Genomic DNA, 14712 nt, shown 5'->3' on the forward strand with positions numbered 1-14712 from the left:
GGTGTGCTGAGCCTGAAGTAGCAATGATGGAGAAGCCATTCTCCATAGTTCAGTGGAGTGTCAACAATCAATGTAGTGATGAGTTTAAGGTGGAAATGCTGCAAAATGTTGCTTTAAGGAAAGGACACATTTGAGTTTTTCAAAGCTACCTTAAGCTACCTCACATTTGTTCACAGTAATTCACCTTCACTTCATTTGGAAAGCATTAAAGATTGAAATGGGACTGAAGTGGGATAGTTTCTTTTTAGGCCCCCATCTGATTTTAGAGCTTTACTCAAATTGACTCTGCATTGGCCTGTGAAACTTGTGCATGTTACAGAGAGAGATAGTTGCGTGCATGTATAGTGTTGCAGCCTCACTCTGTCGCTCTGTCTGTCGCTTGCTTGTTTTCGCTCACTCTCTCTCTTTCACACTCTCTGACTATAGTGGACTTCTGGCTCAGGGCTACTGCAGACTAATCAATGCACAGTTAAAACAGGCCATCGGATCATTCGCTGGAAAAATATGAACAAAGCCATTTTACGTCAGAGGAAAGAGCACCAGTGATTCCCCTCATGGTAAAGCTCTGCTTTAGCTCAGCCTGACCACCCTGGCTCAAGATTAAAAAGGGATTTTAGCAGAGATTCCTCTTGACACCATAATCGATGAGGTGCCTTTAGGTCACATGCTGGTCAATGCGATTCCAGTGTGCGGGGGAAAAAGCAGACCTGAACCAAACACATGGTTACATTTGGTTCCCCCCTATAAACCTTTATTCACGTGTCTGTTGAGTCCAGTCAATTAACTGCCTCCTAATTACACATTGAGGCCATCTAGCTGGAAGATAAAGACTGTTTCTACTGACCTAATCTTTTTAAAATGATAAACAAATAATACGCGAGTAAGGCTTTTGTTTTCCAGGGTTTGCCACGGTCATCAATAATACAAGTCGTTTTTTTGTTTTTTTTTTTTGCTTTGGAAAAGCCAGCTCAATCTTCTTGTTACTGTACCCCTGCCTTTCAGAACACTATACACAAACATGCTCTCAGCATTTTCCAGGAGCACTAGCTGAGTTCATGCTTTTGAAAGGCAGGTTCAGAAACCACAACAGGCACGGTAATGACGGTGTCCTCTAGTAGTGCTTATGTAGCTTTACAGGCAGTTTTGTTAGCCTGGGCCACGTTGTTCGTCACAAAAGTGAAGCGAGTAGAGGGTATATATAGGGCGGAGGAGAAGGAGGAGTTCAGGGCGTGGTCCCGCTCCCCCAATTTTATGTCACAGCTTCACTTATAGTTGTATTTTTACGATAACTTGAATCCCACCCAGACACTGCAAAGTGTAAGCAATGTACCAAGCAATGTGTAGTTAAACGACCTGCCTTATTAAATGCTTTACGAGCACGTTTTATTGTTTGTGTGCTAAGAGACGCTACAGTTCTTTTTTCCCCCTCATTTGCATGCGCGGTTAGTGCTGAACGGGTCCAGCGGTAAATGTTCTGATGAGAAGATGATGGACTAAGTGATCTTTTGAATGATGTCTGGTCACATGTGCAGCATCTCCGTAAGTATAGTTGATTAGTTGACCAGTATTTATAAAGGGCTGGTTTGGATCGGTTTGGTTTAATGCAGAATTGGGTATTTCAGCATAATTCAGTATTTTTTTTAAGCACTTCAGATTTGTAAGCAACTTGTCTATAAAAAAGACAGATTGACAAGAGGCATAATGTCAAAAGAACTAAGGACATCATATCAGCATAACCATGAAGTCATTAATTAATTGTAATTTTTTGAATACATTGAAAACACAAGTGACACCCCTGTGATATCAAATCTAGCTACAGAGAGTAAAAACAAGGACCTTGTGATTGACCCTTGAGGACTAGTTTAATGAATAAGTCTATTCTCACGTCTAGTCTTTCCAAGTGTATGCAGTTGAATGAGTGCTTCACAATGCATCAATGCTGTACTCCCATCTATCTTGTTGTGTTTAGTATATTGCTGCTGTGTTGGACTGAGTAGACACTGAGCCACTGTTGGTCAGAGGGCTCGAACTGTGGCTCCATACAGATTATTGCCCAGGACCTGAGCCAGGAGGCACCCTCTGTGCCTCAGCTGGAGCTTAACCTGCCTGGGCTTGCCTGCCTCCTGTAAACACAGAGCTCTGTGGACACAGAGGACCGATTCAGAAGGATTGTGGTGCCTTTTCTTCAGAGCGCCAGACCATGGCTTCTCACAGATTGGCTGTGCTTGGTACATGTTGTAGATGTAAATGTAAAGAATACATAGTTTCGTAGATCTGTATCTCGTTTATATTCTCTCATCTGGAAAACTACAACACTGGACTGGAATGGAAGCTGGAGGCTGTGGGATTTTGGCCCAGTTTAGAAAACCTCAGCATTTTAGACTAATCTGTGTGAGACGTGGAAGGTTTGAACAGGCACACCTTTACAACACTTTTACAATTGTCTCATCATCAGTTCTCCAAAACACCCTTTACCCATCGCCAAAGAGGAGAATGTAGATGTGAGAACTGTTAATGTTAAATTTGTGCTGTATTTAAGTGTTTGTAAATGCGTCAGATGACTGGTGGTCTGACCGTATGGGAATAGACTGAGGTAGTGTTTCTGTGCTGTGCCTGTTCAGGGTTGGCCAAGCTTCAGCTGCAGAGAAGGAGAGACTGCTGAAGCTGTGGAATTACCTCAGGTAATGTAAACCTAGGTCTTAATGGACTTGCTGGTGGTTGGGTCTTTTGGATTCACACTTTTTGGGAGCATGTGTACGAGAGAAACACTGATGAGCTCCTGGCCCAGTGCCTGGTCAGAACAGAAATGCCCACTCAGATTTCATTTCCCTCATCTTGTTTTCTCTAGGGAGAAAAAAAAAAGTGTGTATGTCATCACGTGAACTTATGTTACATGTACTTCACACACTTCATTACTGGAACAGATTTGTTTTATTTTGTTTTCAGTTTCAGTCTCTCTAATTCTTTTTTTTTTTCTTTTTTTTTTTTTTATTTGCTTTAAGAATGCTTGGTTCCTATCCCGAACACGCTGCTGGCCATCGGCAGCCTGTGCCTCGAGAGAATGCAATTAGCCTTGCTCTCTCTAGGGTGGGTATCCCCCCCACATCACTGTAGTGCGGCGCTGGCAGTCACTGGCGTCTGCTAGCCGGTGCGTCGGATTTGTACTTGTGTGTTTGTGGACTTATGAAACGTAATCCATCACAGCCCAAGTAAGCTATAATTTTGGAAATACTGCTGCTGTGTCACAGAATAAAGGTATGTATGAACATTTGCTCTGCTATTTTCTGAGATCTGAGGTCTTGCATAATTCAGAATAAGTGTAGTGAGTGAACGGGAATTTGTACAAGCAAGTTAAACGTAAGTTTGTATTACCAAGTACGCTTTCCGAACCTGCTGTGCTTTTGTATTGAGAATCCTCAACCTCTGACTCCTAAAACCTTGTCCAAGCAGTCAGCAGCCATGGTCTCCTTTTAGCAGCTGCCTTGCATTGTGAAAATTTAAACGGTAGAACACAGAAAAATTGCACAAAAAATGTAAATATAGTCATAATGTTGCTTTAAAGCTGAGCCGTAATTGTCTTAACTGCTGAGGAGTCCTGGAGGGCTGGTGTCCAGCAGAGTTTGTTGGTTTTCCTGCTCAAACACAGCTAGCTTAACTCATCTGCTAATAGCCAAATTTAGTAGGCATTTGAGCCAGGAAATCAGCAAACTGTGAACAACCAGCTTTAAAGAAGTAGGCTGTGGGACTACTGCAGATGCTGATAAATCCCTGCTGCCGTCATATCCAACCAGTGTATCAATCAGGCTCCTACTGCAGTCCTTTCTGCCTGAAGAATGAGGTCTCTGTTGCCTTGCTTCTCCATGTATAGATGGAATTGCTGGAGATGGTTTGTGCGGCACATTCCACGATGTAAAGTATAATCTCCCTCTAAAGAAATCTGCATTGAAAATAACTCTCTGCTATTTCTGAAGGTTCTTTCTGGCAGCTTCAAAGGGAGATTTGGCCCCATTTAGAAGAACTCTGCTCCCCAGAGTCCTCTACTGAATTTAAAATACCATACAGTGACGCAGCTTCATCCTCTAGGACTCTCATCTCTATCCAGATGTTTATATCCCCTTGCTGTTTCTGCAAACCTCTGTTATGATCTATGATGTGCATTTATGTTTAAACCTGATTATATTTATAAGTGCTTATATGTCTATGTATGTGTGTGGAAGAGAGAGAATGTTGGTCTGCTTTTCTCTGTGTTGTCTCGTTTTTCACACTTTGGCGTCACTTGGTGTGTGTGTGTGTGTGTGTGTGTGTGTGTGTGTGTGTGTGTGTGTGTGTGTGTGTGTGTGTGTGTGTGTGTGTGTGTGTGTGTGTGCTGCTTGTTAAAAGGAAGAGTCATGCTGTTGACTCATCGAATATGAAAAGATTTAAGGCGAGAGTGTTATTCTAAGTCTCTTATCTTAAGCTTACAAGTTGTATGTATTTTTGTTTGTGTGGGGTGGAGGGGGGGTTGCTTTCGTAGGAACGTGAAAATTAAGTAGAGCAGCAGTCACTAGTGTGTAGTGGTGGGTGGGCTAAGCTGGAGTGGTAAGTGAAGTAATAAATCAAGCAGAAGTAAAAGTAGCTAAAAACTTGACTTAACCAGAAGTTTCTGTTCAATAAACCTCAGAAAGGAGTTCCTTATGAAACTTCCATTGAGTAGCAGTTATTCGCATCTTTTTGAAAATCAAATGATAAAAATGATAAGCCTGTTAAATGTGACAGTAGCCAAGCTGTGCATTTTCTTTCTTTCTTTTTTTCAAATTAAAAATACAACTGAACTTATATTGAAATATATGGGTCGTTCTAAAGAGCACACTGAATTCAGGCATGGTACTGTAATAGGATGGCAGACTTGCAACACGTTAGTTTGTGAAATTTTGTGAAGCGTTTAGGAACCACCGCAACTCCGCCACAAAGCGCCAGACCATATAAACTTATGGAGTGGGCTCGCAGAGTGCTGAGACACACAGTGCACCAAAGTCGCCAGCTATGGCAGAAGGTTTATAGCAGTTACTGAGTCAGCAAAGTTGGGTGGGGCGGACAACTCCGTATTAATGTCTATGGATTGAGAATAGGATGCCATAAAGGCTTATGTAGGTGTTCCAATACCTTTGTCCATATAATATGAATGATGCATCAGTGAGTAAATACACACTAACTGAGTGAATTCCCAAATCTGTGTGTTTCTAGTGTTTTCTGCAGTATTTAGGCTTTTAAATTACTCTGCGCACAGGGTGTATTGGCCCCCTCAACCAAACCACAAGTGCCCCCTCCTCTTCTCTCCTGCATTCCTTCACTCTGAATATATGGTTGTAGGTGTGGCTTAATACTATACTCCTCCACTCCCCTTGAAACTTCCCTTTTGACTTGATATTTCCATAGCTGCCCTACCCCCATCCTCTGAACTCTTTTTGTTTTCCCAAGGTGCCCCTGACCCCTGTGATTTACTGATGTCCCACACCACCCAGCCTGCAGGCCTGCTTCCTACAGACCATTCATCTACAGCTCTTCCCATTTATTGTAATCTATACCCTCTCACTTCTCTTAGTTTCCTCCCCCAAATTTTCTTAATTTCCTAAGCTTCCTCCTCAGCACTTAGCCCACCCAAATCAAATCAAGGTACATATTGTACAGGCCTCTCGTTGCCCATCAGAAGCTGGGAATGCTTTGCACCAGATTCATAATACTATATAGTCATTGTTTTTCAGCACGCCACATTCTGTGTAACATTACACACATCATCACAGTAACAGCCAGTCAAAATCAGTGTGCATATTACTAATGCAGATCAATGACCATTGCTCAGCACCTATTTGAGCATTAAAGTGGACTAGAAATTTCAAAGAAAGCCAAGAAGTACTCTTAATTTCAGAGGTAACAAAAACACTGTGGCAAGACTAAAGAAGTGAGAGTAGAAGCATCCAGTGTCCGTGCTAAACACAAATGGTGTAGATGAGCCATGTAGGTGACATGACTGGTTTGGAGCAGTTCTGAAATGGCAAGAAGAGTGTCTGGAACGAAAAGGCAGCTCCATCTTGTGCCTTATGAAATTTTAAAGGATCTGCATTAACGTTTAGGTGCTAGATACCACACAACACCTTCAAATGTCTTAAAGTGACCTGTTTTGGCAGCATGTGGAGTACAAGCAGATTATTGGCCAATTTGCTTGTCACCAAACGCATTTCTAGACCGAAATGATCCACCTCAGCTTCTTGCTGGGACTGAACCCAAAGGTAAATCCACACAGAATACGTACTGTTATGGTTTGTGATGCAGTAATGATGCGCTGTGGTACTGTATTGTACAATAGGATAGGTCCCTGGTCATCATAGTCAAGGTCATCATGTACTTAGTGTTGTAAGGGATTATGCATCACACATTCTGTCACCTTTTCATTGTTATTTACATGTTATATTGTTTTCCTAAAATCAACTTGGATCCTCTTTAAGAAGATTTCATTTTGACAGACCTAGCAAAAAAGACTGACCTCCCCCCCCCCTCAGTTTTCTCCCCTGTTGATTTGATTGCCAATTCCCATCCACTGCATAGAAATCCCCCTATCACACTACACACTACCATGCGTTCTGCTTCCCCTGATTCACATGAAGCCAACCAACCTCATCTTGTAGAGATGTGGCTAACGCAGTGTTTTTGGACAGCATCATGTACTGGGAGGACTTTTGCATCAGCAAATAGATGCCTGCACTGGCTAACATGGCATGTGGGATTTTGATTGTAGAGAAATGTTCTACCCACCCAGAGAGAGCGAGGCAAGTTATGCTTTCTGGGCTTCCTGGCCATGGGTGGCTCTTTGTTTATCTGGAGTGGCTGCAGGAGTGGAGGTGTGCAGGCAGAAAGAAAATACAGCAGGCTGATCTGTCGTTTCCTGTGCGAAGGGGTGGAGGTCTGCTGCCAGAGCCTCAGACCCTCAGCCTGCACCTCCCGGACGTCTGAACTTAGAGGATTGTTTGGACAGTTGCTGCCCCGTGTGCAGGCCCCTCAGCTGGATGCCTTTTTGTCCTGCAGATTGCAGTAGCTCTCCTCCAGACGTGGCAGAAATGGCAGCAGCTCGTCAAAAGTTTTTAGCTTCACTTTCTTTTTCCTTTTTTTCCTTTTTCTTTTTTCCACCCATTCAGCTACCATCTGAGCCCTGTGGAGAGATAAACTATGCAGCACTCAATATAGTTTAGTCATTCATGAGGGCAGTGACCAATGATAAGTCACTGTTTTTTGTACTTTGGCCCTTTCGTGTGGACAGCTGTTAAATCTCAAACACACATGTCCTCAGTCCCTCATTTAACAATGAAGGCTCTGTAATCCAGAGAGCTGGACGACTTTCTCTTGTTCCCACTGCTTGTAAAGGTGGGCGAGATGGCAAATAAGAAAGCATTACTTTACTTTAAGGCAGGGGTGTCCATCAACATACGTCAACTGCTTAAAGACATATGTTGTTCTCTGGCTTGTTTCGAATGAAATACTGCAACCACACTGCACCTTTGTGGATAAGATTGGTCAGTCGCACTTTTAAGATGTTTTCTCAGTAGACATTATGTGTCATTATGTGTCTGTGGTTTGTAGAAAATTGGAAAGGACAAAATAGCAGTGCAGCAAAAACGTAGAGCAAAGAGGGCACTCACTCACTCTCACTCTCTCTCTCTCTCTCTCTCGGTCTCGGTGACGTTAATGTATTGTACTTCCATAAAGTCCTTTGTTGTTTGAACCAGGTGAGCTTTCCAACCTAAATATAAATATTAATTGAATGTATATGGGTGGGGTGTATGCACCTAGTTAGAGCTAACTCTGCCATGTGTAAGCTGTACTTCAGCTTGACTGGCTCTCACTGGGAGTTATGTACATGCTTCAGATTGATAGTATATTGCAGGCACCAAAAGAGCAAATAAAATGATGTAGGTCTGAATTCTGTGACTGGTACACATAATTAGTAATAATAGAATGATGGTAAACATGTGTCTTACTTGGATAATGATTTACTTGGATCTGTTTAACCCCATAACAAGTCAATGTTTTCATAGGGGCACAAACTAACAAACAATAGGTGTTCAGGATGTTCCAAAATATTTAGAAAATATATTATGCAATGTTTTTTTTTTATGGTGTGGAGATTTTCCTACAGATGATTGCTTTAATACTTGGGAATGTGTCTTGTGATTTATCACACTCATACCCTTATCATGCCCGCAGGAGGAGCTGTAATGAAATGCCTGGGGAGGATCAGTGAATGGACTTGGAAACTCATATAAAAGTTCTCCCCCCGCCCCCACTTGCATTCGGTACTTCAGCCAAGTCTAGCCTTAGCACCACGTTCTGTCACCGCTCCAAAGGTCTGTGACATATGGGTCATATTTCAGCAATCCAGCAATTGGCAAACTCAAGAAAAGACAAGTCAAGCAAATGTATTCTCTCTGCTGCAGCTGGCAGTGATGTGCAGTGAGTGCTAGAACGGAGAAGGGAAGCTGCTGATGATGATGATGATGATGATGATGATGATGATGATGATGATGATGATGATGATGATTTCAGTTTTGTTTGGTTTAGTTTTTTTGCTGAAGCTGATTTTTATTTCTTGTTTTTCTTCTGCCCCCTCCTTGTGAGTGCTGACTAATCTCTGATGTTCCCATGGAGTGTTATGTGAGCACTCTAATAAACCAGCCTGCCGCTCACATCGGCTCCCGGATCACGGGCATCAGCACAAGAGTGCCGTGACTCTGCTGGAATGTGCAAACTGTTAATTGCCATTAATAATCACTGGCACAGTGTCTGTGGAACTAATTCGATTTTTCTTTCTTCACAGTGGATGTGTGTGTCAGTGTGAAGGGAGTGCATGGCTCAGGATGTGGGCAGGGAGTGTAGAATGTGTGTGTGAGAGTGTGGAATTCCTGGCAGGACTGCCTAAAATACAACACAGGAGTGTTAGACCAATATCAGTGCAGACCGAGCGTGTACCCACTGCATGAGACAGTGCTGTAGTGCATAGCAAAAGTATACAGAACCCACAAATCCTTGAGATGGACACAGCATAAGTTTCATACATGTCTGTTAATCGTCGCTGTTGCACTAAAATCTTGTATCTCCGAAATGGTGACTTTTGTAATTGAACATTTGTAATAAAATGAACCAGTTTTAAAACAAAGTAAACAAATAGATTTGAATTGTCGTAAAGTGAAAAAACTAAAAAAATGGAGTGAGAGGTTTTTGTCTGACCGCAAATACATGATCACGTTCATGCTGCACTTGACTGTATTGTTCCTAAATATCTTGCATTCAATCAACAGCGATTAAATAGGCACCCAATTACCATAGACCATAGAATGGCAAACAGTACACTGGTGAACAGTAGTGTATCTTTATCAATAGAACACTACTGAGGTAACGAAACATCTACAAAATAAGGTCATAAAAAGAGGAAAAAGAGGTGTTTCATGGATGTGAATGTGACCATATTAAAATGTTTTTGGATCATAGAACAAAAATCTTAAATAAGAAAATAATACTGAATGACAATCTTCTTCTTTGTGCCGTTACAAGTAAGACTCTCAAACTCTCTGGACTAAGTTCTGGCAATACCCATGATGACCTTATCAAAGAAATCATGATGTAATTTATTATTATATTACCCGCCTCTGCTCCTTTACCCCAGTCCGACATGAGTTTACTATTAGAGTTCACGCTTTAATACAATGTGACCATGCATGTATTTGTCTCCTATATTGTTGTACGCCTCAGAATGGAGCCCAATGCCTCTCTTTCTACACCCCTTCAACCCCTTCAAGTATCAGTTTGTGCTTCCTCCCACATGCTGCACGTTCTTCAAAGGTTACGGTTCACTCTGTACTGCTCTCTGCACACCAGGCTTGGTAAACTGACTCACACAGAACACACAGATTTGTAAAAAAAAATGTCTTTCTTTCTTTCATATGTTTTAGAGTTGGAGTAGACCCCGATCAGGATCTACACCCATGTGGCGACAGCTTCCAGGTCCTTCAAGGAGTAAGTCCTGGCCTTAATAGGCAGTTTTGTTTGCTGGTTTGTTTATTTGTTTGCAGAAAAAAAACAGGAACAACATCTAGCCTTTAGGTAGCTGTAGAATGAACGTTTGGCCTCATTTTCACACACAGGTATCACATCTTGCTCTACATCTCCAGTTAGGTGTTAGGCCTTTCGGGTTAGACCCCACACGAAAGTTATGCTGCAAACAGGTCAGATTAGTAGAGCTTGCTAGAGAAGCAGACGGCTGACCACAAAACCCTTTGCTCTCCAGAAGGTGTTGCTTCCTTTTTCTTTTAGCACATGATTGAGAGCTTTCCCTTGAAACAAATCACACCATTTCCGCTGACTTTCAGAGATGTCTTCCAAAAAAAGACACTCAAAACTAAAATAATGTTGCTGGAGTACTTTGCTTTAATACTCCTAGACCAGGTCCTGTTTGTAGTGCGGTGAGTGGGGGAAAAAAAGATAGTGACTAGTGTGTGACTGCCCTGTGAACTTCTGTGTTCAATAGGTCATTAACAGCACCGTACCCATGACCTAATTTAGAGTAGGTGAGGTTTATGCCCGAGCCAGAGATATTAAATGTGCTAAAACACACTAAGGAAAATGAGTCTTGTACATTTTTGGTGCATTTATATTCCACAAAATATAAACAATATTAATGTTAAAGTACGTCACTAGAATCCTACATTTTAGCTTTTTTTTAACCCCTGAGGCCTACTTAAGATGCCTAAAACACTCATCCATGTTTATTTGAACATCCCTTAGAATTGAACAGGCTGATGTTGTTTCTATGCTGAATGATATAAATGGCCTCTGTTCAGATTCACTGCAATTACATTTACATTTAAGGCATAGTGTCTTACAAAAGTGCTTCACTGTTTACTCAGGATATATCCTTAGCTTATTTGCATAGGCTAGAATCCTAGACATAGCCAAAGCTAGATACTGCCAAATACAAAAGTCCAGTATGGATACCACAATACTCAACATGCGCTACTGGAAAAGGCGAGTCTTGTATTATGACCCATTTCAAAAAGAAGTGCATAGTTTTGTAACCTGTAACAAACTGTACTCTTGAGGATACAACTACAGTACTGGGCTAGCAAAGGACAATTCCAGTGACTGTTCCCAGTGCCAATTTGGTTTCCTTTTTTCTGAAAGTGTATTTACTGACAAGCTTGCTTCTTTAATCTTCCACTGGAACTTCAAGGCTAATGTAGTTAACAGTTAGTGGATGCTTAAAACCCACATATTAGAGCTTGCCTCAGAGCAGATCTTTAATATGAATAATTGTAATTCTTGGACTGTTTTTCTTGTGCTGTTTCCTGTATTTTCTCTAGGAGGGAAGTCAACAGGAGGGCCAGAGTAAGACCAAGCAGGAGAGTGCATGGCTCTTTAGATTGTGGTACACTTTTGACCACAAGTATCCTTTCAATATGTTTTTCTCAGATCATGCTGCTGCCCAGGAAACACTTGGTCATCAGCACAGCCTCTGTGCTTTTCTTGCTAGAGCAGCTTCTCGTACACCACCCTTAATCTGTCTGCTCTCGCTTTTATTTATGTCTTTCCTTCCTCCGTCTCTACGTCTCTTTTTTTTTTTCTTTCCTTTTTTTCCTCTCCTGTCTGAGCAAGTCAATTCAGTGACGTTGCTTTAGACTGACGAGTGAATGAAACCTCTTGACATCTGCTGCGACGTGACGAAAGGATGAAAAAGAGGGCAGCGTGCACTGACAGGATCTGGGAGAGCTGTTCAGGAAGCTGCGGATGAATATCAATGTGGATTTTGGTTGGAGCAGCTGAGCGGGGGGCATTTAATGAAGGGAAATGAGAGAGGGGAGAAAGAAAAAGAAAAACGGAGAGATGATTAGCAAAAAAAATTGGGGCTTTAGTAGGGAAGCTGTTTGATCACTGAGCGAGTTCCTTGGGGGCTGCAAGTAGTCCTTTGAAAGACTTCTCCCTACATTTACTGCACTTTCTCCATAAACCTCGCTTAATGCACCTTCTTTCACCAACCCCTGCGCTAGAGTTGTGAAGCTAATGTAGCTAATAAAGAAGAGTTTTTAATTTGGACCCTTCTCCCAGTCCCTGTAGAGAAGTATTACCAATAGAAAATGACTCTTGTGCAGGTAAACATGAACCTGTTGGCACCATACCTAATTCCAGGCGTAGGCTAGAAGGGTGTCCCCCAGCATCGAGCTGTGGACTTGTGAAACTGGGGTTCTCTGGAATGATACTTTTGTGATGGTATCTATACAACTGTCCCATTGGTTTGGACTTCCCTAACTAAACTAAACCTCAGATTTCAGAGTAACCATCAGCAGGGAGTCATGTTGTATTTTCCAGTGGTTGGGACCGATTTTGTCTGAAAAACATTCTTATAGACTTTCTAGTAGCCTTAAATACATCACAGACAGCAAGAACGAGTGATAGTTTAACCAGGATTCAGTCAGTTGTTGGAAAACAGTGACCACAACTCTGTGTCAGGACTCTGTACTGAGAACCACACTGTTAAACTGCAACATACACAATAAAACATATGTAATTTTATGTTATAAGCTCCAAATACAGTGATATGTCTTTCTAAATCGCCCCAAAATATCCAGTGCATTGCTGTCACTTTAGTGCTAGCACACCACTAAAATCCCATTACCGTACAAAAATCATGTTAAGCTTTGACCTCAGAGTTGAACATATTATTAAACCTGACAATACACTAATCAGCCATAATGTTAGCACCACTGACCGGTGAGGTAAAAAATATTGATCATGTTCATCAGCAGTGACATCTGTTAAGGGGTGAGATATATTAGGCAGCACGTGAACAGTCCGTTCTAAAAGGTTATTCGTAAAAATCAGGAAAAATGACAAGAGCCAGATTGTGGTGGCTAGACGACTGGGTCAGAGCATCTCCAAAATATCAGGCAGGCCTTGTGGGTTTTTTTCCCCCTGGTATGCAGTGGTCAGTACCTACCAAAAGTATTCCAAGAAAGAACAGCCTGTGACCCGGCAACAGGATCATTGATGCGACCCATGCAGGCCACACCTCACAACATGCAGGACTTGCATGCAGGATCTACTGCTAACGTCATGGTGCCAGATATGCCAATGTCTTGAGGTCTTGTGGACTCCATGCCTTGAATGTTCATATCTTTTGTGGTGGCCCAAGAAGGACCTACTCAATATTAGGTACATTAGGTGCTAACGTTATGGCTAACCTGCCGATTGGGAGATGCTCTGACCCAGTAGTCTTAGCAATTACAATCTGGCTCTTGTCAGAGTTGTTCAGACCTTCATGCTTGGCAATTTTTCACACATTAACTTCAGCTGCCTAATATTTTCCTTCCCCTCTGGCGCCAATGTAATAAGCAAATGTATATTACTCCTATCACCTATTCTGGCATACAAATTGAATGCATACATTATCACATTTATCCTTTAAGCTGTTTTGATATTTTACATAAACTCCAATGGACTCCAGTGGTTACTGACAGCATGTGTGTATGACATCCTGTTGTCAATAAAAAGAGCAAGTGTATATTAGTCATTTTTAAGCCTAAATTTTGCAGTTAAATTTGCAATTCTGCAGTATTTTTATCCAGTTTTTGGACAATGCATAATTTGTAGGTGTAAATTACTGCTATTTTTAAAAAAAATAACGTACAACATATCTCACAATTGCTAAACAGTGGTAGCAACCATCTTTAGAATTTCTTCTGTACGCCTGTCCGTTACAGATAAAAACTATTGCTTTAAAATGGCTCAGAGCTAATAATTACAGCTGGCTCTCTTGGACGTCTCCGATCCTTAATTAGCAGGCCCGCGCAACAGCCAGGAGCTCCTAACAGCTAAGTGCTTTCTGCTTTGAAAAGTTCACAGTGCCAGAATAAGAAACAGTATGTTAAAATGGAGAGCAGAACAGCAGCAGGAGAGGAGAGGTGGGCTACAGTTAAGATGCAGATGCAGTAAATGAGAGTAATGAGCAAGTGTTCTCCACACACACTCATGCACAGGCACATGCACACATTAACCCTCCTCTCACTTCCTGCACATCTGAGACAACAAGCTCCCTAGTTGACTCACAGGTGCCCTACTCTAAGAGCAGCTGTGTGCGAGTGTGGGTGTGTGTACGTGTGAAGTAGCATGGGATTTTCGTCATAGTAACATGCTTATTCATGTGTGAGCTGCTGTGCTTTAGGGGATGAACGTTTGTGTGCTTATTTATTATTTATTTACCTTCTTGTGGGAGCAAGTGGTTGGATGTGAGTATTGGTTGTGTGAGATGTGAGTGTTAGGTTGTGTGTGTTTGTAGATGCCTGCCAAAGGTTCCAGTATTGGACTGGGCTAAGCAACATGCTGCTTTTTCCTTTTTATGTGTTCGACCAGGGTACCAGAACTCTGCAGAGATGTTTTTCAGTGTCAGCAGGTGACTCGCTTCCCAGCCCTGTGTGAAGGCTGCACTGTAGCCCTATTTAGACAGCTGACATTTCATTGCACTGTCCGAAGTAAACTGGGTATCATCGTGTGGTGTGTTGAGGACCAACCCTTTAGCACTGCAGCTGTGTTGAGACATTGTACTGTAATCCCCTGAGCTTCTGGTTTACCTGATTGGATCTGACAGTCTGTGGACACGTCCTCATTGTGGGGCAGGAGGTTGTATGAGTATATGAA

General features: G+C 42.0%; 1 protein-coding gene across 2 annotated transcripts in view; it reads left to right on the top strand.

Moving 5' to 3' along the window:
- slc9a7 (solute carrier family 9 member 7) overlaps positions 1 to 14712 on the top strand; it is a 55833-nt gene that overhangs the window by 31042 nt on the left and 10079 nt on the right. Inside the window, exons 13-15 of one of the 2 annotated variants that reach the window (XM_072684392.1) lie at positions 2622 to 2681; positions 9978 to 10041; positions 11385 to 11467. In XM_072684392.1, the coding sequence (XP_072540493.1) occupies positions 2622 to 2681; positions 9978 to 10041; positions 11385 to 11467 (207 nt within the window). The remainder of the gene's footprint in view (positions 1 to 2621; positions 2682 to 9977; positions 10042 to 11384; positions 11468 to 14712) is intronic. The other variant, XM_072684393.1, reaches the window with a different exon arrangement.

This window comes from Salminus brasiliensis, chromosome 7 (genome assembly GCF_030463535.1).
Source record: "Salminus brasiliensis chromosome 7, fSalBra1.hap2, whole genome shotgun sequence".
NCBI lineage: Eukaryota > Metazoa > Chordata > Actinopteri > Characiformes > Bryconidae > Salminus > Salminus brasiliensis.